We start from the raw sequence: 22685 nt of genomic DNA on the forward strand, positions 1-22685 counted from the left end.
CCTCTCCTCCCATTCCCTTCCCTCTCCCCCCTCTCCTCCCATTCCCTCTCCTATTCCCCTCTCTCTTTTCCTCCCCCCTCTCCTCCCGTTCCCTCTCCTATTCCCCTCCCTCTCCCCCCTCTCCTCCCATTCCCTCTCCTATTCCCCTCTCTCTATTCCTCCCCCCTCTCCTCCCATTCCCTCTCCTATTCCCCTCCCTCTCCCCCCTCGCCTCCCATTTCCTCTCCTATTCCCTTCTCTCCCTCTCTTTCTCCCCGCTCTCCTCTCATTCCCTCTCCTATTCCCCTCCCTCCCTCCTTCTCACCTGTTCGTCCAGTAGTTGTAGAATTATTGACCAGTATTCCACTCAGGGCCTGAACCTCGACCCCATACAGTTGTCCTGGTATCAGACCCTGAAAGTCCAGCTCCGTGACGTGTTTGGGGACAGGTCTGGTCTCCAGAAGGTGTCCTCCTTGGGATAGGGACACAGTGTACATGTCCACGTCCCCATCACCAGGGGTCCAGGACACCCTCAGGCTGGCAGCCTGGTCCCCTGGCCGGGCATGGAGGTTCCTCACCTGGCTGGGGACTGGGGGGTTTGAGAGAGAAGGCAGAGAGACAGGAGTGAAGGGAGGGGGGGATGGAAGAGAATGGAGATGGGTCAGAATGTGGCACTCACAATGTGGATCACTTATATATAAATAAGTTGAAGACTGGCCGAAAAACAATGTTGTGTTTTTGCTTTTTAAATTTTTAGATGATGTTCTACAGAATGAAGTGATAACAAAAGGTTATAGTGTTGTTTTAGCTGAAATACCTGTGACAGAAATGCTATGAAACGCAATGGGAGGTTATTTGGAAAACCAACCCGGGCAGCTGCCCACTCTGTTTCCCTACTGACCTGTCCTGCCCTCGATGAACTGCGGTCTCTGGTTGGGTCCGCTGAAGGTGGACACCACGATCTTGTACAGGCGTCCCGGGGTGAGCGAGGCCAGGCGGTGGTCACGGGCCTCGTTGCCCAGGGTTACGGGCGGGTAAACCCGCGTGTCGTTGAAGAGGATCTGGACCTCGTAGTGATCAACATCCCCCAGCGCTGGAGACCATGTGACCACCAGATCACCTGTACCACTGTCACCCAGGGCCAGGCGCCGCACCGCAGAGGGGACTACGGAGACAGTCAAATACAACTTTATTTAAAGATTTCAACTATTCACACTACACCAAAGGGCTCAATGGTTTCGTTGGCTGAGGGGAATTTGACCCATAATGCCCACTAGTTTAAGGTTAACTTTGCGCTGCCAAAATGTTACTTTATGTGATCGTAGGTACAATTCCCATGCGCTGAAGTCTAGATTTCACACCTACAAATTCTTCCAAATAAGTTGTATATTGGTTTTCCATGGACTTGGCCACACAGAACACTCAGCAGTACAGCATTTTACTTAAACCTTCTACCAACACTGCAGTAGCAATAGACACAGAATCATAGAATGTAGTTAATAGACTGACATGTTCTCCCGTCAGTAGAAACACTGGACTGGTACTCTCCGCTCCAGGTGCTGACAGTGACCGTATAAAGCCTCCCGGGAACCAGAGAGCTGAACACACAGTCGTTCTGTGACCGCGCCACCGTCTGGTTCTGGACGACCGTGTTGTTGTACTTAATGACCACCTCGTAACGGTCCAAGTCTCCGGCCGCATGACGCCAGTAGACTTTCAGGAAGTCGTCCCTGGCAGAGTGGATGGCGTTGGGGTTCTGGACACTGGAGGGTTCTGGGTAGAGAGAGGGGTAGAAGAGATGTCAAGAGGTCAAGAGGTCAAGAAGGATGTGGGGTGTTTTCATTAAATACAACACTGTTGTTATTTTAAGAGATACACATTTTCTCCAAAAGATTTTCCTCCAGATGTTCCCTACCAATTTAACAATTTGTTTCCTAGATCACCAGAAAAAAAATCTATATTAACACATTCATCCATGTAACTATATACAGTGAATTCGGGAAAGTATTCAGACCCCTTGACTTTTTCCATATTTTGTTACGTTACAGCCTCATTCTAAAATGGAATGAATAGTTTTTCCCCCTCATCAATCTACACACAATACCCCATAATGGAAAAGCAAAAACAGGTGTTTAGACATTTTTGCTAATTTATAAAAAATGTACAACTGGATTAACACATTTAAATAAGTATTCAGACCCTTTACTCAGTTCTTTGTTGAAGCACCTTTGGCAGCGATTACAGCCTTGAGTCTTCTTGTGTATGGTGCAACAAGCTTGGCACATCTGTATTTGGGGAGTTTCTCCCATTCTTCTCTGCAGATCCTCTCAAGCTCTGTCAGGTTGAATGGGGAGCGTCGCTGCACAGCTATTTTCAGGTCTCTCCAGAGGTGTCCGATCGGGTTCAAGTCTGGGCTCTGGCTGGGACACTCAAGGATATTCAGAGACTTGTCCCAAAGCCCCTCCTGCATTGTCTTGGCTGTGTGCTTATGGTTGTTGTCCTGTTGGAAGGTGAAACTTCGCCCCAGTCTGAGGTCCTGAGTGTTCTGGAGCTGGTTTTCATCGAGGATCTCTCTGTACTTTGCTCCGTTCATCTTTCCATTGATCTTGACTAGTCTCCCAGTCCCTGCTGCTAAAAAACATCCCCACAGCATGATGCTATCACCACCATGCTTCACTGTAGGGATGGTGCCAGGTTTCCTCCAGATGTGATGCTTGGCATTCAAACCAAAGAGTTCAATCTTGGTTTCATCAGACCAGAGAATCTTGTTTCTCATGGTCAGAGACCTTTAGGTGCCTTTTGGCAAACTCCAAGCAGGCTGTCATGTGCCTTTTACTGAGGAGTGGCTTCTGTATAGCCACACTAGCATAAAGGCCTGATTGGTAGAGTGCTGCAGAGATGGTTGTCCTTCTGGAAGGTTCTCCCATCTCCACAGAGGAACTCTGGAGCTCTGTTAGAGTGACCATTGGGTTCTTGGTCACCTCCCTGACCAAGGACTTTCTCCCCCAATTGCTCAGTTCGGCCGGGCGGACAGCTCTAGGAAGAGTGTTGGTGGTTCCATACGCCTTCCATTTAAGAATGATGGAGGCCACTGTGTTCTTGGGGACCTTCAATGCTGCAGAAATGTTTTGGTATCCTTCCCCAGATCTGTGCCGCAACACAATCCTGTCTCGAAGCTCTATAGACAATTTCTTCGACCTCACGGCTTGGTTTTTGCTCTGACATGCACTGTCAACTGTGGGACTTTATATAGACAGGTGTGTGCCTTTCCAAATCATGTCCAATCAATTGAATTTACCACAGGTGGACTCCAATCAAGTTGTAGAAACATCTCAAGGATGATCAATGGAAACAGGATGCACCTGAGCTCAATTTCGAGTCTCACAGCAAAGGGTCTGAATACTTATGTTAATAAGGTATTTCTGTTTTTTATTTTTAATTAAACCTGTTTTCGCTTTGTCATTATGGGGTATTGTACGTAGATTGATGTGAGGAAATGTTATTTTAATACATTTTTGAATAAGGCTGTGATGAAACAATGTGCAAAATGTCAAGTGGTCTGAATACTTTCAGAACGCACTGTAAACAGAGTGATAGATGGTGATCAAGATGAGGGGCCCAAGAGACGGTGTGTGCATGTGTGTGTGTTGGTTTGTAATGCTTGCATGTGTGTGTGTGTTGGTGTGTGGGTGAGACCTACGTGTACGAGCCGTCACCATCGTGTTGTTCTGGAAGCTGCCGCTGCGGGTTGCTATGGAGACGGTGTACAGCCTCCCTGACTTGAGGGAGTTAAACACACACTCTGGGCTTGCCTTAGAAACCACCAGGTTGTGTACGGTTCTGTCGCGGTCCTTCAGTAGGACCAGGTAACTGTCCACATCTCCGACCGCTGGCTGCCACGACACCCCCAGGAAGTCTGGACGACCGTTGTTACTGACCATAACTTCTCCGACCGCAGCTGGTACTGAGGAGAGAAGGAGGGTGGGCAGAGACCGGTCATCGACAGAGAGGACACAGAGACACACATGTTAGAGATAGAAGTCTGGACGACCGTTGTTACTGCCCGTAACCTCTCCGACCACAGCTGTCACTGAGAAGGGACAGAAGGACAAAACGGTTGTGAGGTCGATTGGGTCAAAATCCTTTCGACCCCAAAACTGTGTTGCCTGCTGAGCTAAAGAGTATGGCTTCATGTTGTTTGGCTTACATTAATTACTCCTACAACACAGCATTGATGATTTGAATTGAATCGACTGACTTGATTAAATATGGCATTTAACGTGACATTCAGATATACAGTGTGACGGGAAAGGTTTAGTTCAAGTGTCCTTTGTTATTATCTCGTTAGCTGAAAGTTAGCCCAAAGTTGTCTGAATGTTATCTGAAAGTGGTGTTTGTTTTCATCAACCCTTGGCCCCCGGACTCTGAAGTTAATTAAAAGGAGGAAGTGGTGGGGCCCAAAATAGCCAGAACTTTCCTGGGGAAGACAATTGAGATCGGACAAGGAAGTCTTTGAACGGGACCTTGGAGAGTTTTTTTTGTAGTTGACACAAAGCTTCCTGAACATTCCAGACATTCTTTTTTGTATTGGAAAACAATATTATATTGCTCTCTCTCTCTGAGATAGTATCTTATAATTAAAGTTGGTTAACAATCACCATAACAAAGACACCCACCCTTATACAACACATCTGTAAGTATAGAATAAAGCACACCTGGCCTTCACTATATTACATACACACATATACAGCCGTAATGGACAAGACTACCAGGAAGAACATACAGAACAACCCCCAAAACAAACGCCTGGCTCACGTGTCGGTCAGTTGATCTTAATGTGGACGATACATTTGAGTAAATGCATAAAGATGAACTGTTCCTAATATTTAACTTACCAGTGCGTCCCTCAGCCACGGCCGGCTTCGACACCATCCCACCACTGACAGTACTGACCACCAGCCTGTAGGAGGCACCAGGCCTGAGGTCACTGAGCTGCAGAGAGGTGGTGTTGGCTGGGACGGTGTGGTTCTGTACTGCCTGGTTGTTGTGGAGGAGCTCCAGGCTGCAGTAGTCCAGGTCTCCAGGGGGGAGTTCCCAGCTGGCCTGTAAACTGTCCACGTGGCCCTGGTTGCTCAGGTGGACACGCCTCACCTCCATAGGTACTGCAGACAGACAGGCTCAGTTACTGTCAGTCTCCATTTGAAAAATTAAGCTTATTTTATCTCAGCAGGCTCATTATTACCCTTTGTGTGTTAGGCTTCATCCGAAGACTCCATTTTGTGAAGAAAATAAACTGAGACAAAGTAAAAACATCTCTGTACATGCTGCCTCAAAGTCTGATTGGATAAATACAGTGTTACCATAGAGATGACTTCAGCTACAAAGGGACAGTATCATTGAGTCCCTCTGATTGGATAAATACAGTGTTACCATAGAGATGACCTCAGCTACAAAGGGACAGTATCATTGAGTCCAACTGATTGGATAAATACAGTGTTACCATAGAGATGACCTCAGCTACAAAGGGACAGTATCATTGAGTCCAACTGATTGGATAAATACAGTGTTACCATAGAGATGACCTCAGCTACAAAGGAACAGTATCATTGAGTTTCTTTGTTTGGATAAATAAAGGTCCTACCATAGAGATGACCTTAGCTACAAAGGGGCAGTCCCTCTGTTTCAGTGTGTTGTGTATAAATATCCATACAGGTGCTATAGCAACCCTCTCACCTGTCCTCCCTAACACCGACACAGAGCTGTTGAGCTCCCCGCTCTTGGTTGTCACGGTGATGGTGAACACGCGTCCGGGCATGAGCACGTTGAAGGTGCACTCCCTCATGTCACGGGTCAGGTCTCTCGTGGCAACCGTGGCGTTGCCATGGCGGAGCTCCACGGCGTAGCCGTCCCTGGCTGAGTTGGGGGCGTGACTCCACAGGGCGCTGAGGGAGGTCTCGTCAGCATGGCGGATATGGAGCTCTGAGACGGGCTTAGGAGCTGGGAGAGAGACAGGGAGGAGAGAGAGAGAGTGGGTGGGTTAGAGTAAGGGAAAGAGAGAAAGAGAGAGAGAGTAAGGGAAAGAGAGAGCGAGAGAGAGAGAGAGACAGGGGGCGGGGTGGATTAAGGGAAAGAGAGAAGGGGAGAAAGAAGGTTTGCAGAAATAGAGAGAATAATGAGATGAAGAGTCATGATGATGTCATGAGTTCTCTTATCATTCTTGCTGATGCCAGCATCTTCCTCCTACTCCATTCAGTTGTTGTGTAGCCTACCCATTCCTCTGTGGCAGTACTCCACAGTGCCTTGCTCCCCAGTGCTTTCCACCATGACCCCAGCCCTGTAGGTCCTCCCAGGGACCAGTCCCAGGCCAGAGAAGGTGTACTCCACCACCCCTTTCTCCACGGTCCTGTTATCCAGAGTCTGGGTCCCATTTAACAGCAGCACCCTGTACTTATCCCAGTCTCCACCAGGGGGAGCCCACATCACCTTCAGAGAGTTGGAGTCATCCAGCTCCACCATAGAGAGCTGGGACACTTTACCTGGGACTGGGACAGAGAGAAGAAGAAAGACCAGTTAAAGGCACAGTCTGGAGTATTTCATTTTGTTCATTTATATTAGCAGCTCTCAAAAGGCAGGAAGTAAGAACCCTTAAGGCGTTAGCATGCTTAAATTCGGGCTGGCGCCTTTCCGAACGAACGTGCTCGCATACTCCCTTAAAAGACCTTTGGTTAAAAGGTCTCTGAATTTCCTTGAGTAGTACAGTCAGTACCTGTTTGTCCATTTTGAGACGCTGTAAATAGTCTAAAAGAATCAAAGCTCAAACTCAAGAAATCTTTCATACATTTTGACATTAGTTGTGTAATTTTACATCTAAGTAAGATGTTCGGTGCAATATTTCTCAATGAAAATATTGGCATAAAAAACAGTCTTCTCTCGTTGAATGACAACAAAGACTTTATTGAAGAATCTCCGCTGTTGACGAATCACCGACGAAGGGTTATAGACTTTGGCCATCGACTTCGGCTTGCCTCCAGAAAAAGAATGTGGTGCCAAAACACCTGAAAAAACCTCACCTAAGAACAAACCCCCTCACCTAACAACAAACCCCTCACCTAACAACAAACCCCCTCACCTAACAACAAACCCCTCACCTAACAACAAACCCCTCACCTAACAACAAACCCCCTCACCTAACAACAAACCCCCTCACCTAACAACAAACCCCTCACCTAACAACAAACCCCTCACCTAACAACAAACCCCCTCACCTAACAACAAACCCCCTCACCTAACAACAAAACCCCTCACCTAACAACAAACCCCCTCACCTAACAACAAACCCCTCACCTAACAACAAACCCCCTCACCTAACAACAAACCCCCTCACCTAACAACAAACCCCTCACCTAACAACAACCCCCTCACCTAACAACAAACCCCCTCACCTAACAACAAACCCCCTCACCTAACAACAAAACCCCTCACCTAATAACAAACCCCTCACCTAACAACAAACCCCCTCACCTAACAACAAACCCCTCACCTAACAACAAAACCCCTCACCTAACAACAAACCCCCTCACCTAACAACAAACCCCTCACCTAACAACAAAACCCCTCACCTAACAACAAACCCCCTCACCTAACAACAAACCCCCTCACCTAACAACAAACCCCTCACCTAACAACAAACCCCTCACCTAAAAACAAACCCCCTCACCTAACAACAAAACCCCTCACCTAACAACAAACCCCCTCACATAACAACAAACCCCTCACCTAACAACAAACCCCCTCACCTAACAACAAACCCCTCACCTAACAACAAAATCCCTCACCTAACAACAAACCCCCTCACCTAACAACAAACCCCCCCACCTAACAACAAACCCCTCACCTAACAACAAACCCCCTCACCTAACAACAAAACCCCTCACCTAACAACAAACCCCTCACCTAACAACAAAACCCCTCACCTAACAACAAACCCCCTCACCTAAGAACAAACCCCTCACCTAATAACAAACCCCTCACCTAATAACAAACCCCTCACCTAACAACAAACCCCCTCACCTAATAACAAACCCCTCACCTAAGAACAAACCCCTCACCTAACAACAAACCCCTCACCTAACAACACACCCCCTCACCTAAGAACAAACCCCTCACCTAATAACAAACCCCCTCACCTAACAACAAACCCCCTCACCTAAGAACAAACCCCTCACCGAATAACAAACCCCTCACCTAACAACAAACCCCTCACCTAACAACAAACCCCTCACCTAACAACAAACCCCTCACCTAAGAACAAACCCCTCACCTAAGAACAAACCCCCTCACCTAACAACAAACCCCCTCACCTAACAACAAACCCCCTCACCTAACAACAAACCCCTCACCTAACAACAAACCCCCTCACCTAACAACAAACCCCCTCACCTAACAACAAACCCCTCACCTAACAACAAACCCCTCACCTAACAACAAACCCCTCACCGAACAACAAACCACCTCACCGAACAACAAACCCCCTCACCTAACAACAAACCCCTCACCTAATAACAAACCCCTCACCGAACAACAAACCCCCTCACCTAACAACAAACCCCCTCACCTAACAACAAACCCCTCACCGAACAACAAACCCCTCACCTAACAACAAACCCCCTCACCTAACAACAAACCCCCTCACCGAACAACAAACCCCCTCACCTAACAACAAACCCCTCAGCTAATAACAAACCCCTCACCTAACAACAAACCCCCTCACCTAACAACAAACCCCTCACCGAACAACAAACCCCTCACCTAACAACAAACCCCCTCACCTAACAACAAACCCCTCACCTAACAACAAACCCCTCACCTAACAACAAACCCCCTCACCTAACAACAAACCCCCTCACCTAACAACAAACCCCTCACCTAACAACACACCCCCTCACCTAACAACAAACCCCCTCACCTAACAACAAACCCCTCACCGAACAACAAACCCCTCACCTAACAACAAACCCCCTCACCTAACAACAAACCCCCTCACCGAACAACAAACCCCCTCACCTAACAACAAACCCCTCAGCTAATAACAAACCCCTCACCTAACAACAAACCCCCTCACCTAACAACAAACCCCTCACCGAACAACAAACCCCTCACCTAACAACAAACCCCCTCACCTAACAACAAACCCCTCACCTAACAACAAACCCCTCACCTAACAACAAACCCCTCACCTAACAACAAACCCCTCAGCTAATAACAAAACATCACCAAATGTCATCATAATATATGCAGGAACTCTTCTGAACTTTTTCTGCTGGGAAGCATGCAGACGCTTTAACACGACTACACAATGGGCTAATTCTAATCCACTTGATTCATTCATGAATTGTAAACACATAGTTATGATCTTAGACATTATCGAGGCACTCAATGAGCTCTTGCTGAACCCTTAATAACAGAGTGTTTAAATTAAACAGTCACACTTGAGGGGAATTACCATCTCCCCCCCTTTATCCTCTTGGCTTTAATAGCAGAGGCCCTCTTCAACAGGAAGAGTGCTGCTCTCACCAAACTAAAGGCTTCAGTGGTTTTCTGAGAACACTAATTGTTAGCATGTTAGACCAGGGACAAGACGTTTTCCTGACCACGACACAGAGATTGTCCTGGTTTACAGATGTTTTCCTGGTTATGTCTACTGTCACCTGTGTTAGCCGAGGCAGTTGATTGGTTGGAGAGCTCTCCGCTCTTGGTGGCGACAGACACCTGATAGGTCCGTCCGGGTGTCAGCTGGTGGAAGAGGGCCTTTGTGGTGTCAGATGACAGGGTCTTCTCCAGAGGGGTGGTTCCAGACGAGGACAGAGTCACCACTATAGAGTCCACATCACCCTGGGGTTGACTCCATGATGCCCTCAAACTGTCCTGGGTGTTATTGTTCTCTAGCTTCAGGTTGGAGACGGCATAGGGCACTGGAGAGGAAGAGAGACGGGAGGAGAGGGGAGGGAGGGGAGGATAGAGAGGGAAGGGAGGGAGGGAGGGAGAGAGAGGCGAGAGGGAGAGAGTGAGGGGGGCGGGAGACGGAGAGACGGAGGAGAGACAGAGGGGAGGGAGTGAGAGGTGAGAGAGACAGGGGGAGGGAGTGAGAGGGGAGAGAGAGAGAGAGAGAGAGAGAGAGAGAGGGAGAGGGGAGAAAGAGGGGGTAGAGAAAGATAGAGGGAGAGAGAGAGCAAGGGAGAGGGAGAGGGAGAGCAAGGGGGAGGGAGGGAGAGATAGAAGGGAGAGAGGGGGAGGGAGAGGGAGAGAGGGAGAGAGTGAGGGATAGAGAGGGAGAGAGGGAGAGGGAAAGAGAGAGAGAGACAAATTCAATCCCTTTTAGACAACTTCTTGGACAAAATGTTTCACTGTAATAGTGAAGGTGTAAACTTCACTATTAGTAGAAAACCTAAACAGTATATTTCACCTCTCAGCTTCCCTATCAAATCAAAAAATGTCAAACAGAAAATCAAAGAAAATGAACAACAATGACAAATGGTTTGATGAAGAATGCAAAAACCTAAGAAAGGAATTGAGAAACCTGTCCAACCAATAACATAGAAACCCAGAAAACCTGAGCCTACGCCTTCATTATGGTGGAATCGCTAAAACAATACAGAAATACACTACGGAAAAACAAGGAACAGCATGTCAGAAATCAGCTCAATGTAATTGAAGAATCCATAGACTCTAACCAATTCTGGGAAAATGGGAAAACACTAAACAAACAACAACACGAAGAGTTATCTATCCAAAACGGAGGTGTATGGGTAAACCACCTCCAATGTTTTTGGCTCTATAACAAAGAGCAAACCGCAAAAACAGAAACAATTATAGCCTAATGTTAACTAGCTAACGTTGAACCTGGTTGGTTATCTACCTGCAGTTTCATGCAGGGTAGTAATGTTATGAGTTGGGATCATGGTTCATTGTTTAGCTAGCTAGCTACGTGTCTAAACAAAAGACTCCACTATGCAAGTAACACTCTGGATAACATGAAAACAGCCTAACCAGCTCTGCTAGGGTGAGTAAAATGGTCAGAGTGAGGTGTTCTCTCATTTGTACTGGAAGTAGCTAGCAAGCTAGCCAACGTTGGTCAGTTAGTTTAGGTGCTTTACTGTCGTTGTGAGGTCAGAACAACCCTACTCCTCGGCCAGAGCGTCCAGTGTGCGCTCTGAATGCTACGAGAGCGAAAATGCTCTGAATATACAAATGGACAATCTGACAATGCTCTGAGTTTACAAATGGACAATCTGACAACGCTCTGAGTTTACAAATGGACAATCTGACAACGCTCTGATTTACAAATGGACAATCTGACAACGCTCTGAGTTTACAAATGCACAATCTGACAACGCTCTGAGTTTACAAATGGACAATCTGACAATGCTCTGAGTTTACAAATGGACAATCTGACAACGCTCTGAGTTTACAAATGGACAATCTGACAACACTCTGAGTTTACAAATGGACAATCTGACAATGCTCTGAGTTTACAAATGGACAATCTGACAAGGCTCTGAGTTTACAAATGGACAATCTGACAATGCTCTGAGTTTACAAATGGACAATCTGACAATGCTCTGAGTTTACAAATGGACAATCTGACAATGCTCTGAGTTTACAAATGGACAATCTGACAATGCTCTGAGTTTACAAATGGACAATCTGACAATGCTCTGAGTTTACAAATGGACAATCTGACAATGCTCTGAGTTTACAAATGGACAATCTGACAGCGCTCTGATTTACAAATGGACAATCTGACAACACTCTGAGTTTACGAATGCCCAGAGCACACTCTGGTACCCGTAGTATAAACCAGCCTTTAGTCTTGAAATACATGGCCTCACATGTGAATCCTTAAAGACATGGGTGAGGCTATGGCTTTGGAGGTTGTGGACAATGCTGAATGGGTGTAGACAAAGAAGAGCTCTCCAGTAGACGAACCAAAACATTCAAGAGCAATGTTTTCAAAAAGTGAGGTTAAGAGTTGATCAACTTTCAAAGCAGAATTACTTTCCCAATGTTCCTCAACTGCAGCGTATGATATGATCAGGAATCAAGTGCAGGCCGTGTGACGTAACGATGTGGAGACAAGTACAAAGAGGTGAAACAGATCAGGGCGTGACAGATATACCATTTTATAGCTCCGAGCCTCTACTTTTATGCAATGTAAAAAAAAAACACAATTTCAAATTTTGCTACATAAGACCGAATCAAGTCGGTCGGTCACATATGTGTGACTGTCCTTGTCTATCAGTGTGTCAGTGTTTTGTGACTTATCGTGTTTCATGTTTTTTTTGGCCCCCAGGAAGAGTAGCTGCTGCTTCTGAATAAGCTAATGGTGATGCTTATAAACCAATAGATAAAGTCAGCCTAAGTCGGAGGTTTACGATGGCTGAATATATTGTGGAAAATTCACACCAATCCTGGACAGTTAAAGACTGACACAGGCTTGGTTGGGTAGGGACTCTGTTGGGAAGGAAACAGGCTTGGTTGGGTAGGGACTCTGTTGGGAAGGAAACAGGCTTGGTTGGGTAGGGACTCTGTTGGGAAGGAAAGCAGGCTTGGTTGGGTAGGGACTCTGTTGGGAAGGAAACAGGCTTGGTTGGGTAGGGACTCTGTTGGGAAGGAAACAGGCTTGGTTGGGTAGGGACTCTGTTGGGAAGGAAACAGGCTTGGTTGGGTAGGGACTCTGTTGGGAAAGAAAGCAGGCTTGGTTGGGTAGGGACTCTGTTGGGAAAGAAAGCAGGCTTGGTTGGGTAGGGACTCTGTTGGGAAGGAAACAGGCTTGGTTGGGTAGGGACTCTGTTGGGAAAGAAAGCAGGCTTGGTTGGGTAGGGACTCTGTTGGGAAAGAAAGCAGGCTTGGATGGGTAGGGACTCTGTTGGGAAAGAAAGCAGGCTTGGTTGGGTAGGGACTCTGTTGGGAAGGAAACAGGCTTGGTTGGGTAGGGACTCTGTTGGGAAGGAAACAGGCTTGGTTGGGTAGGGACTCTGTTGGGAAGGAAACAGGCTTGGTTGGGTAGGGACTCTGTTGGGAAAGAAAGCAGGCTTGGTTGGGTAGGGACTCTGTTGGGAAAGAAAGCAGGCTTGGTTGGGTAGGGACTCTGTTGGGAAAGAAAGCAGGCTTGGTTGGGTAGGGACTCTGTTGGGAAAGAAAGCAGGCTTGGTTGGGTAGGGACTCTGTTGGGAAAGAAAGCAGGCTTGGTTGGGTAGGGACTCTGTTGGGAAGGAAAGCAGGCTTGGTTGGGTAGGGACTCTGTTGGGAAGGAAACAGGCTTGGTTGGGTAGGGACTCTGTTGGGAAAGAAAGCAGACTTGGTTGGGTAGGGACACTGTTGTGAAGGAAACAGGCTTGGTTGGGTAGGGACTCTGTTGGGAAAGAAAGCAGGCTTGGTTGGGTAGGGACTCCGTTGGGAAGGAAACAGGCTTGGTTGGGTAGGGACTCTGTTGGGAAAGAAAGCAGGGTTGGTTGGGTAGGGACTCTGTTGTGAAGGAAACAGGCTTGTTTGTGTAGGGACTCTGTTGGGAAGGAAAGCAAGCTTGAGCCCTGTGTCCATACCAGACCCTAACACTCAGTCTTTCCCATACACACAGAACCACAGGATGCAGGGAGCAGAGGAGAGGTTGGCATCTTCCATATACTCACTATCCCATTATTCGTGTGGGCTGATGACTGTGTGAGAAGCTCAAAGCTTAAAATAAATAGCTGGTCACCGAAGTGCATGCTTTCCTGGAATTTGGTGAATTTCTATTTCTAATTATTGTGATGACTCTAACAAATAGATGTTACGTTGCTGTTACAGATGCTGAAGTCATCTAAGGAGAGTCCATTCCAATGAATCCCATATCATGACTGAATCCTTACCTGTCTGTATTTGTCTTGAGGTGGTACTCTGGCGTCCCCCTGCCTCCGTCACCATGGTGATGTTATACACGCGCCCTGGGACCAGGTCGGTGACAATATAGTTTTTAGTGGTGCTCTCCAGAGTCAGGTTCCTCACCACACCCACTCGGTCGGTCAGCAGTAGCCTGAAGCGCTCAGTCCTTCCTGGGCCAGGCTGCCAGGAAACTCCCAGGCTGTCTGAGGTCTCTGATACCTGTAGGCCACTGACTGTGGATGGACCTGAGAGATAGAATGGGCTGTCAATCAAATCAAATCAAATTTATTTATATAGCCCTTCGTACATCAGCTGATATCTCAAAGTGCTGTACAGAAACCCAGCCTAAAACCCCAAACAGCAAGCAATGCATGTGAAAGAAGCACGGTGGCTAGGAAAAACTCCCTAGGAAAAACTCCCTAGAAAGGCCAAAAACCTAGGAAGAAACCTAGAGAGGAACCAGGCTATGAGGGGTGGCCAGTCCTCTTCTGGCTGTGCAGGGTGGATATTATAACAGAACATGGTCAATGACTGAAACAAGATACCATACATCAAGCTAAGTTTAAACAAAAGTCAAGTTGGCAATTCACTTATAAAGCACAGGTAAATTTGATATTCAAGCAAACAAGTTATTCAACTATATTTCAAAATCTGATCCAAAAGCAGTTACAATGTCAGGGCGGGATCACTGTCATAACAATGGCTACATAACAGACAAGTTAGATGGTCAAAATAATAACTGTTAGACAACATCATCACCAGAGGAGTGGTGCTAGGCAGAACTACACAGAGAACCATGTAGTAGGTCAGGGGAATGACAGGCCAGGGGAATGACGGGTCAGGGGAATGATGGGTCAGGGGGATGATGGGTCAGGGGAAAGACGGGTCAGGGGAACGACGGGTCAGGGGAACGACAGATCAGGGTGAACGACAGATCAGGGTGAACGACAGATCAGGGTGAACGACAGACCAGGGAAATGACGGGTCAGGGGAATGACAGGCCAGGGGAATGACTGTTCAGGGGGATGACGGGTCAGGGCAATGACGGGACAGGGGAATGACGGATCAGGGGAATGACGGGTCAGGGGAATGACTGGTTAGGGGAATGACGGGTATGGGGAATGACAGGACAGGGTGAAAACGGGTCAGGGGAATGACAGGTCAGGGGAATGACTGGTCTGGGGAATGACTGGTCAGGGGAATGACTGGTCAGGGGAATGACAGGTCAAGGGAATGATGGGCTATGGGAATGACGGGTCAGGGGAATGACGGGTCAGGGGAATGACTGGTCTGGAGAATGACTGGTCAGGGGAATGACTGGTCAGGGGAATGACTGGTCAGGGGAATGGCTGGTCTGGGAAGGACAGGTCAGGGGAATGACAGGTCAGGGGAATGACTGGTCAGGGGAATGACAGGTCAGGGGAATGACAGGTAAGGGAAATGACAGGTCAGGGGAATGACTGGTCAGGGGAATGACAGGTCAGGGGAATGACTGGTCAGGGGATTGACGGATGAACGGCGCTGTTACACAATGTTTCGTTAAGAGAGGAGTGACAGCAGGCAGATCTTCACAGAAAGTAAACAGAGCTACAAGGCTTTACTCTCTGAGAGGAATGACTGGCATCACTGTTATACTATGTCTCATCAGAGGTGTGGTGGTAAATGAAACTACACAGAGGCTGATGACATTACTGTTACACCGTGTTTCATCAGTCAGAGAAACACAGAAATTCATAGAACTACGACCAGAACAGACCAGTAGAGAGACTGAGGCTCTGAGAACAGACCATTAAAGAGACTCTGAGAACAGACCAGTAGAGAGACTCTGAGAACAGACCAGTAGAGAGACTCTGAGAACAGACCAGTAGAGAAGCTGAGGCTCTGAGAACAGACCAGTAGAGAGACTCTGAGAACAGACCAGTAGAGAAGCTGAGGCTCTGAGAACAGACCAGTAGAGAGACTCTGAGAACAGACCAGTAGAGAAGCTGAGGCTCTGAGAACAGACCAGTAGAGAGACTCTGAGAACAGACCAGTAGAGAGACTCTGAGAACAGACCAGTAGAGAGGCTCTGAGAACAGACCAGTAGAGAGACTCTGAGAACAGACCAGTAGAGAGACTCTGAGAACAGACCAGTAGAGAGGCTCTGAGAACAGACCAGTAGAGAGACTCTGAGAACAGACCAGTAGAGAGACTCTGAGAACAGACCAGTAGAGAAGCTAAGGCTCTGAGAACAGACCAGTAGAGAGACTCTGAGAACAGACCAGTAGAGAGACTCTGAGAACAGACCAGTAGAGAGACTGAGGCTCTGAGAACAGACCAGTAGAGAGACTCTGAGAACAGACCAGTAGAGAGACTCTGAGAACAGACCAGTAGAGAGACTCTGAGAACAGACCAGTAGAGAGACTCTGAGAACAGACCAGTAGAGAGACTCTGAGAACAGACCAGTAGAGAGACTCTGAGAACAGACCAGTAGAGAGGCTCTGAGAACAGACCAGTAGAGAAGCTAAGGCTCTGAGAACAGACCAGTAGAGAGACTCTGAGAACAGACCAGTAGAGAAGCTGAGGCTCTGAGAACAGACCAGTAGAGAGACTCTGAGAACAGACCAGTAGAGAAGCTAAGGCTCTGAGAACAGACCAGTAGAGAGACTCTGAGAACAGACCAGTAGAGAGACTGAGGCTCTGAGAACAGACCAGTAGAGAGACTCTGAGAACAGACCAGTAGAGAAGCTAAGGCTCTGAGAACAGACCAGTAGAGAGACTCTGAGAACAGACCAGTAGAGAGGCTCTGAGAACAGACCAGTAGAGAGACTCTGAGAACAGACCAGTAGAGAGACTGAGGCTCTGAGAACAGACCAGTAGAGAGACTCTGAGAACAGACCAGTAGAGAGGCTCTGAGAACAGACCAGTAGAGAGACTCTGAGAACAGACCAGTAGAGAGACTCTGAGAACAGACCAGTAGAGAGACTCTGAGAACAGACCAGTAGAGAGACTCTGAGAACAGACCAGTAGAGAGACTCTGAGAACAGACCAGTAGAGAGACTCTGAGAACAGACCAGTAGAGAGACTCTGAGAACAGACCAGTAGAGAGACTCTGAGAACAGACCAGTAGAGAGACTCTGAGAACAGACCAGTAGAGAGACTCTGAGAACAGACCAGTAGAGAGACTCTGAGAACAGACCAGTAGAGAGGCTCTGAGAACAGACCAGTAGAGAGACTCTGAGAACAGACCAGTAGAGAGACTCTGAGAACAGACCAGTAGAGAGACTCTGAGAACAGACCAGTAGAGAGACTCTGAGAACAGACCAGTAGAGAGACTCTGAGAACAGACCAGTAGAGAGACTCTGAGAACAGACCAGTAGAGAGACTGAGGCTCTGAGAACAGACCAGTAGAGAGACTCTGGGAACAGACCAGTAGAGAAGCTGAGGCTCTGAGAACAGACAAGTTGAGAGACTCTGAGAACAGACCAGTAGAGAAGCTGAGGCTCTGAGAACAGACCAGTAGAGAGACTCTGAGAACAGACCAGTAGAGAGACTCTGAGAACAGACCAGTAGAGAGACTGAGGCTCTGAGAACAAACCAGTAGAGAAGCTGAGGCTCTGAGAACAGACCAGTAGAGAGACTCTGAGAACAGACCAGTAGAGAGACTCTGAGAACAGACCAGTAGAGAGACTCTGAGAACAGACCAGTAGAGAGACTCTGAGAACAGACCAGTAGAGAGGCTCTGAGAACAGACCAGTAGAGAGACTCTGAGAATAGACCAGTAGAGAGACTCTGAGAACAGACCAGTAGAGAGACTCTGAGAACAGACCAGTAGAGAGACTGAGGCTCTGAGAACAGACCAGTAGAGAGACTCTGAGAACAGACCAGTAGAGAGGCTCTGAGAACAGACCAGTAGAGAGACTCTGAGAACAGACCAGTAGAGAGGCTCTGAGAACAGACCAGTAGAGAGACTCTGAGAACAGACCAGTAGAGAGACTCTGAGAACAGACCAGTAGAGAGACTCTGAGAACAGACCAGTAGAGAGGCTCTGAGAACAGACCAGTAGAGAGACTCTGAGAACAGACCAGTAGAGAGACTCTGAGAACAGACCAGTAGAGAGACTCTGAGAACAGACCAGTAGAGAGACTCTGAGAACAGACCAGTAGAGAGACTCTGAGAACAGACCAGTAGAGAGACTCTGAGAACAGACCAGTAGAGAGACTCTGAGAACAGACCAGTAGAGAGACTCTGAGAACAGACCAGTAGAGAGACTGAGGCTCTGAGAACAGACCAGTAGAGAGACTCTGAGAACAGACCAGTAGAGAGACTCTGAGAACAGACCAGTAGAGAGACTCTGAGAACAGACCAGTAGAGAGACTCTGAGAACAGACCAGTAGAGAGACTGAGGCTCTGAGAACAGACCAGTAGAGAGACTCTGAGAACAGACCAGTAGAGAAGCTGAGGCTCTGAGAATAGACCATTAGAGAGACTCTGAGAACAGACCAGTAGAGAGACTCTGAGAACAGACCAGTAGAGAAGCTAAGGCTCTGAGAACAGACCAGTAGAGAGACTCTGAGAACAGACCAGTAGAGAAGCTGAGGCTCTGAGAACAGACCAGTAGAGAGACTCTGAGAACAGACCAGTAGAGAGACTCTGAGAACAGACCAGTAGAGAAGCTGAGGCTCTGAGAACAGACCAGTAGAGAGACTCTGAGAACAGACCAGTAGAGAAGCTGAGGCTCTGAGAACAGACCAGTAGAGAGACTCTGAGAACAGACCAGTAGAGAAGCTGAGGCTCTGAGAACAGACCAGTAGAGAGACTCTGAGAACAGACCAGTAGAGAAGCTGAGGCTCTGAGAACAGATCAGTAGAGGGGTGTGTGGTGGAGATGGCGGAAGGAGATAGGATTGTTTCATGGCTGTTTAAAGTTCTCTGGCCACGGCTTCAGCCCCGGTCAGGCCCCGGGCCCCCGCTAGCCCGCTGGGAGGGGATGATGGGAAGCGAGTGAGGAGAAAAAGGGGACCTTTTAGATGGGTGGGGAGGGGGCAGGAGGCGAGCCCTGACTCCCTATCCCAGGCAGGCAGGCGCCCATTTGGGTGGGTACAGTGGTGCATTGACGAGCCTCTCCTGTGGTGGTACTGACAGAATAGAACAATGACATTCTGGAATGCCAGAATGTCATTGTATTTGGTAGGACGTATTAACATGGCATAGAGCAACCCCTTTTGTGGCTGATTTCACAGACAATGAATGTAGACTTCCTAATGTCTACAGTCACATTGGAACGACAAGGATGCATTCATTTATTTTCTTGTAATTAGTTTAAATGTAAGTAGGATAACTCTAGCCATGGATGCTGTAAATTCCACTGTGTTATCTAAATGTTTTCTGTGTTAAAATAGCTCCGGATAACAAGTGATGTTCCAGCTGATGGAGGGCATTGTGTCCAGAAAGGGGCGGAGCTTAGTATAATGTACAACCCATTCAGAAAGTATTCAGACCGCTTGACTTTTTCTAAATGATTTGTTACGTTACAGCCTCATCAATCTACACACAATACCCAATAATGACAAAGCAAAACAGGTTTTCTCAAGATTTCTGCATTTATTTTTATTTTTTAAACAACGGAAATGATCAAATTTACATAAGTATTCAGACCCTTTACTCAGTACTTTGTTGAAGCACCTTTGGCAGCGATTACAGCCTCGACTCTTCTTGGGTATGATGCTACAAGTTGTGCACACCTGTGTTCGGGGAGTTTTTCCCATTCTTTTCTGCAGATCCTCTCAAGCTCTGTCAGGTTGGATGGGGAGTGTCGCTGCACAGCTATTTTCAGGTCTCTCCAGAGATGTTCAATCAGGTTCAAGTCCGGGATCTGGCTGGGCCACTCAAGGAACTTCAGAGACTTGTCCCGAAGCCCCTCCTGCGTTGTCTTGGCTGTGTGCTTAGTGTCATTGTCCTGTTGGATGGTGAAACTTCGCCCCAGTCTGAGGTCCTGAGCACTCTGGAGCAGGTTTTCATTAACGATCTCTCTGTACTTTGCTCCATTCACCTTTCCCTTGATCCTGACTATTCTCCCAGTCCCTGCCGCTGAAAAACATCCCCACAGCATGATGCTGCCACCACCATTATTCACCGTAGGGATGGTAACAGGTTTCCTCCAGACGTGACACTTGGCATTCAAGCCAAGAAGTTCAAACTTGGTTTCATCAGACCAGAGAATCTTGTTTCTCATGGTCTGAGAGTCCTTTGGGTGCCTTTTGGCAAACTCCAAGTGGGCTGTCATGTGCCTTTTACTGAGGAGTGGCTTCTGTCTGGCCACTCTACCATAAAGGCCTGATTGGTATTGGTGGAGTGCTGCAGAGATGGTTGCCCTTCTGGAAGGTTCACAGAGGAACTCTGGAGCTCTGTTAGAGTGCCCATCGGGTTCTTAGTCACCTCCCTGACCAAGGGCCTTCTCCCCCGATTGCTCAGTTTGGCCCAGTCGGCCAGCTCTAGGAAGGGTCTTGCTTGTTCCAAACTTCTTCCATTTAAGAATGATAGAGGCCACTGTGTTCTTGGGGATCTTCGATGATGCAGAAATGTTTTGGTACCCTTCCTCAGGTCTGTGGCTCGACACAATCCTCTCTCGGAGCTCTAAGGACAATTCCTTCGACCTCATGGCTTGGTTTTTGCTCTGACATGCACTGTCAACTGTGGGACCTTATATAGACAGGTGAGCACCTTTCCAATCATGTCCAATCAATTGAATTTACAACAGCTGGACTCCAATCAAGTTGTAGAAACATCTGAAGGATGATCAATGGATACAGGATGCACCAGAGCTCAATTTCGAGTCTCATAGCAAAGGGTCTGAATACTTATGTAAATAAGGTATTTCTGTTTTTGTTTTTTTATACATTTGCTAAAATATCTAAAACCCTGTTTTCACTTTGTCATTATGGGGTATTGTGTGTAGATTGATGAGGATTTTTATTTATTTAATCGATTTTAGAATATGGCTCTAATGTAACAAAATAAGGAAAAAGTCAAGTGGTCTGAATACTTTCCGAATGCACTGTATGATCAGGGTCTGTTAAAGGTCTTAGTAGGATGTATGACTAGACTAGAGTCTGTTAAAGGTCTTAGTATGATGTATGACCAGACTAGAGTCTGTTAAAGGTCTTAGTATGATGTATGACCAGACTAGAGTCTGTTAAAGGTCTCAGTATGATGTATGACCAGACTATAGTCTGTTAAAGGTCTTAGTATGACCAGACTAGAGTCTGTTAAAGGTCTTAGTATGATGTATGACCAGACTAGAGTCTGTTAAAGGTCTTAGTATGATGGATGACCAGACTAGAGTCTGTTAAAAGTCTCAGTATGATGTATGACCAGACTAGAGTCTGTTAAAGGTCTCAGTATGATGTATGACCAGACTAGAGTCTGTTAAAGGTCTCAGTATGATGTATGACCAGACTAGAGTCTGTTAAAGGTCTCAGTATGATGTATGACCAGACTCGAGTCTGTTAAAGGTCTCAGTATGATGTATGACTAGACTAGAGTCTGTTAAAGATCTTAGTATGACCAGACTAGAGTCTGTTAAAGGTCTTAGTATGACCAGACTATAGTCTGTTAAAGGTCTCAGTATGATGTATGACCAGAGTCTGTTAAAGGTCTTAGTATGATGTATGACCAGACTAGAGTCTGTTAAAATTCTCAGTATGATGTATGACCAGAGTCTGTTAAAGGTCTTAGTATGATGTATGACCAGACTAGAGTCTGTTAAAGGTCTTAGTATGACCAGACTAGAGTCTGTTAAAGGTCTCAGTATGATGTATGACCAGACTAGAGTCTGTTAAAGGTCTTAGTATGATGTATGACCAGACTAGAGTCTGTTAAAGATCTTAGTATGATGTATGACTAGACTAGAGTCTGTTACAGGTCTTAGTATGACCAGACTAGAGTCTGTTAAAGGTCTTAGTATGATGTATGACCAGACTAGAGTCTGTTAAAGGTCTTAGTATGATGTATGACTAGACTAGAGTCTGTTAAAGGTCTCAGTATGATGTATGACCAGACTAGAGTCTGTTAAAGGTCTCAGTATGATGTATGACTAGACTAGAGTCTGTTAAAGGTCTTAGTATGACCAGACTAGAGTCTGTTAAAGGTCTTAGTATGATGTATGACTAGACTAGAGTCTGTTAAAGGTCTCAGTATGATGTATGACCAGACTAGAGTCTGTTAAAGATCTTAGTATGATGTATGACTAGACTAGAGTCTGTTAAAGGTCTTAGTATGACCAGACTAGAGTCTGTTAAAGGTCTTAGTATGATGTATGACCAGACTAGAGTCTGTTAAAGGTCTCAGTATGATGCATGACCAGACTAAAGTCTGGTAAAGGTCAGTATGATGTATGACCAGACTAGAGTCTGTTAAAGGTCTCAGTATGATGTATGACCAGACTAGAGTCTGTTAAAGGTCTCAGTATGATGTATGACCAGACTAGAGTCTGTTAAAAGTCTCAGTATGATGTATGACCAGACTAGAGTCTGTTAAAGGTCTCAGTATGATGCATGACCAGACTAAAGTCTGGTAAAGGTCAGTATGATGTATGACCAGACTAGAGTCTGTTAAAGGTCTCAGTATGATGTATGACCAGACTAGAGTCTGTTAAAGGTCAGTATGATGTATGACCAGACTAGAGTCTATTAAAGGTCTCAGTATGACCAGACTAGAGTCTGTTAAAGGTCTCAGTATGATGTATGACCAGACTAGAGTCTGTTAAAGGTCTCAGTATGATGTATGACCAGACTCGAGTCTGTTAAA

General features: G+C 46.8%; 1 protein-coding gene across 1 annotated transcript in view; it reads right to left on the reverse strand.

Moving 5' to 3' along the window:
* LOC106596602 (receptor-type tyrosine-protein phosphatase beta) overlaps window positions 1–22685 on the reverse strand; it is a 102955-nt gene that overhangs the window by 76767 nt on the left and 3503 nt on the right. The window contains 9 exon segments of the mRNA XM_082964236.1: window positions 305–568; window positions 881–1144; window positions 1489–1752; window positions 3680–3943; window positions 4875–5141; window positions 5713–5976; window positions 6249–6521; window positions 9687–9950; window positions 13887–14144. Coding sequence (XP_082820362.1) covers window positions 305–568; window positions 881–1144; window positions 1489–1752; window positions 3680–3943; window positions 4875–5141; window positions 5713–5976; window positions 6249–6521; window positions 9687–9950; window positions 13887–14144 — 2382 coding nt within the window.

Source organism: Salmo salar, chromosome 17, assembly GCF_965601325.2.
Source record: "Salmo salar chromosome 17, fSalSal1, whole genome shotgun sequence".
NCBI classification, from domain to species: Eukaryota; Metazoa; Chordata; class Actinopteri; order Salmoniformes; family Salmonidae; genus Salmo; species Salmo salar.